We start from the raw sequence: 3,392 nt of genomic DNA on the forward strand, positions 1-3,392 counted from the left end.
TTACACTTGACGCAGATATGTATCTTACATAAGCTAAGTTTTGTTACTTGTTCTAAAACGTGGTTATGAATTAAATCACTTCCACTTTCCACTTTTGTTTTCTCATGTGAACATGAGTATATAGAATAAAATGGTTTGTACCATACTTAGAAACTATAGTTAATTTAATTCATGTGATCGTTAGTAAGTAAAGAATGGACGGGTGGACTGTTGTACAATTCACAGGGACTTGAAATTAACAGAGGAAATGTTTCATCTCTATGACCCTTTTCATAGCATCCTTCACCTCTTTGTTTCTCAGACTGTAAATCAGTGGGTTTAACATGGGAATCATTAGTGTATAGAACACAGAAACTACCTTCTCCTGTTCCACAGAATACTGGGAACTGGGCTGAATGTAACTAAAGCTTAAGGTCCCATAGAATATGGTCACAGCAGCCAGGTGAGAGGCACAGGTGGAGAAGGCTTTCTGTCTGCCTGCGGCTGAACGGATCCTCAGGATAGTGATAGCAACGAACATGTAGGAAATGACCACAATCAAAAAAGTAGCCATGGCAATGACTCCAGAGAAAATTAAGAGCAACAATTCATTCATGGAAGTATCAGAACACGACAGCTTTAGCAGTGGGGGAACGTCACAGAAGAAGTGGCTGACAACATTGGACCCACAAAAGGACAGTCTTCCCAAGCTTATTGTGTGTGTCAATGAGTTGATCATTCCACCTATGAATGACCCAATGACCAGCCCCACACACTTCCTCTTAGACATGGCTACACTGTAAAGCAAAGGATTCACAATGGCCACATAACGGTCATAGGCCATCACTGACAACAAGAAGCCTTCTGTGGTGATAAACACCCCAAAAAACAAATGCTGCACTATACAGGCAGAGAATGAGACGGTTTCCCTCACCACCAAAAAGTTGATCAGCATTTTTGGGGCAATAACAGATGAATAGCAGGCATCTACAAATGAAAGGCAGCTGAGGAAAAAGTACATGGGTGTGTGGAGCTTGGGAGTGATTTGGATTAAGAAAACCATGCCCATATTCCCCACCAAGGTAATGGCATAAATCACCACGAACAACACAAAAAGGATAATTTTCAGGTCAGTATTATCTGTCAATCCCAAAAGAATAAATTCAGTAACAGCTGTGAAATTCTCTTTGGCCATTTGTTAATTCTTTATCTTGAAATCTGAGATGAAAAAAAAAAATAAGGGAATTAGAATGGACAGGACAACCCGGTATTTAGTAAAAACAAATAGAAACATGTATAGAGTTGTATCTTTAAGTGAATCATTATTTTGCTGAATCTAAGTCTCTTTGTTTATAATTGCAGGAGCTTGATTAAATTGTTTCTTAATTTTTTTTTCAGGGCTACTTATGATTCTATCCCATAAGGAAACACTGAAAAAGCATTTAGACCTTCAAAATTTTTAGTCTGTTTCTATAGTGCCCACCTCAATAGAAAGATGATACCAGAATGAGGGACCTTAGTGGCAAGTGAAAAGAATGCAAAGTTAAGTTTAAGCTGTGATCTCAACTCTTTATTTTTAGATACGAAAGAAATAAATTACAAGAAGATCTAGGGCAAGGGTTGACCTTCAAAATGATGTCATGATACTCTTTAAAGTGCCTGGCTCTCTGGCCTCTTCTGCTGCCTTCTGACAAGCCTTTTGGAAGGACATCCCCAGTGAAATCACTTACTCTGAGACCCAGAAAATCAACTATGACCACTCACTTACTGACTATGGCAAATTCCTATATCTTTTCTCAGACTGCATACAATTACACCTACATCACATGACTATTGAAAAGAAAATAGGAGATATTGCAAGCAAAATGCTAAATATTGCTTTGAGTGTATAATAAGTACTCAAATTATAGATAAAATAGTAAAATATATATAACAGAAGGATGATAGATATAGATTAGATTGTAGATGATGATGATGATGATAGATAGATAGATAGATAGATAGATAGATAGATAGATAGATAGATAGATATAGATAGATAGATAATAGATGATAGACATGTAGGTAGATAGGCAATATATTGATGGCAAATGCTATGTGTTGTTTTAAGGGAAGATGTGGACAAATATAGATCATGATTAAAAAAAATACTTGAGTCAACCAATTTACCTTTCCCCAATTTAAAATATCTGGTTCATTTTATTTAAAATGGCATTTAAATGTAAATGAAAATGATTGGTTTAACATTTCCTTTGATAAATTACTGCCCACAAATTTTCACAATTTCTTATATGCTGTTCAGAAGTTATCAATATATTTGTCACAATGCATGAGTGCTTTCAACAAATGACGTTAAGCCCAGACTTTTCATATATAACTATAGTCTATCACATTAGTCTACCACATCCGAAGTATCCTATGCAATGTGCATTCATGTGAATACTTAAATAGAAAGTGAAACTGAATTAAATTTCAATTCTTTGAACTAGTACTCATTCAAGTGCTCAATGCCCATATATGACTGTAGTCATTATACTGAACAACACAAATTATAGACATTTCCATCACTGTAGAAAGATGTACTGATTAGAATTTTCATGGAACTGCCCGACTCCTCTTTTCAGAACACTAACTAAAAAGCATTTTCTCAAGGAAAGATCACCTATTGTAAACAGTTTTCATTGTAAGCATAATTAAAGAAATGGCACTTCAAAATGGAATTTAGAAATTCAATTATAGTGCTTATTCAGAGATGCCCATCCTCTACAGAATTTAAGATGATTGAAACAAAACTGAATGATAAGGTGTGGAGTTAGAAAACATAAACTACTATTCTTAACACTCATATGATTTCATCAGACTTAAAACAAATTTTCTAACTAATCTACTAAATATGAGGAAACTCAAAGAAGAAAAAAACTTACAAAACTAATTGAACTTACCAAAAAATATTTCAATCTTTCATCTTTAGAAACTCTGTGTACTTTTCCATGCTTTAATTGGTGATAAAAGTTTCAGTTAATAATTATGTGATATATCAAGTTATTATATTAATAGTATGTATCTAAACATAACTCCAGGTAAAATAGTTGAAGCAAATTTTACATATTAAGACACAAGGAGCAGAATAACAAGTTAATAAACACAGTTTTAACATATTTAATATTTTTCCTCTAAGAGGACAAGTTTGAATAGAAGGTACATCTATATATATATATGTATATATATATATAGACACACACACACACTTGACATTGGCCTCTAAGGAGATCTATGACAGCTTCAATGTTATACAGTAACTTAGGAAACACTGTCTCTCAAGGGACTTTACATTTTCCCAAGATTTCTATATCTCCCTAAAGTGTATAATTAACTAAAATGCTTTTAAGAATGTAAGAAAATATCAAACAAAA

The 3,392-nt window shown here is 33.8% G+C and overlaps 1 protein-coding gene across 1 annotated transcript; it reads right to left on the reverse strand.

Moving 5' to 3' along the window:
- Nucleotides 1–235: 235 nt before the first annotated feature.
- Nucleotides 236–1,180, reverse strand: OR5J2 (olfactory receptor family 5 subfamily J member 2). Its single transcript, XM_077778955.1, has one exon. The coding sequence runs from the start codon at nt 1,172–1,174 to the stop codon at nt 236–238; it is 939 nt and encodes a 312-aa protein (XP_077635081.1). The 5' UTR covers nt 1,175–1,180.
- Nucleotides 1,181–3,392: the final 2,212 nt, after the last annotated feature.

This window comes from Crocuta crocuta, unplaced genomic scaffold (genome assembly GCF_008692635.1).
Source record: "Crocuta crocuta isolate KB4526 unplaced genomic scaffold, BGI_CrCroc_1.0 scaffold511, whole genome shotgun sequence".
Classification (NCBI taxonomy): domain Eukaryota; kingdom Metazoa; phylum Chordata; class Mammalia; order Carnivora; family Hyaenidae; genus Crocuta; species Crocuta crocuta.

Excerpts from the sequence above, each read along its gene's own strand:
- OR5J2 (XM_077778955.1), bottom strand. The coding sequence starts at position 1,174 with ATGGCCAAAGAGAATTTCACAGCTGTTACTGAATTTATTCTTTTGGGA.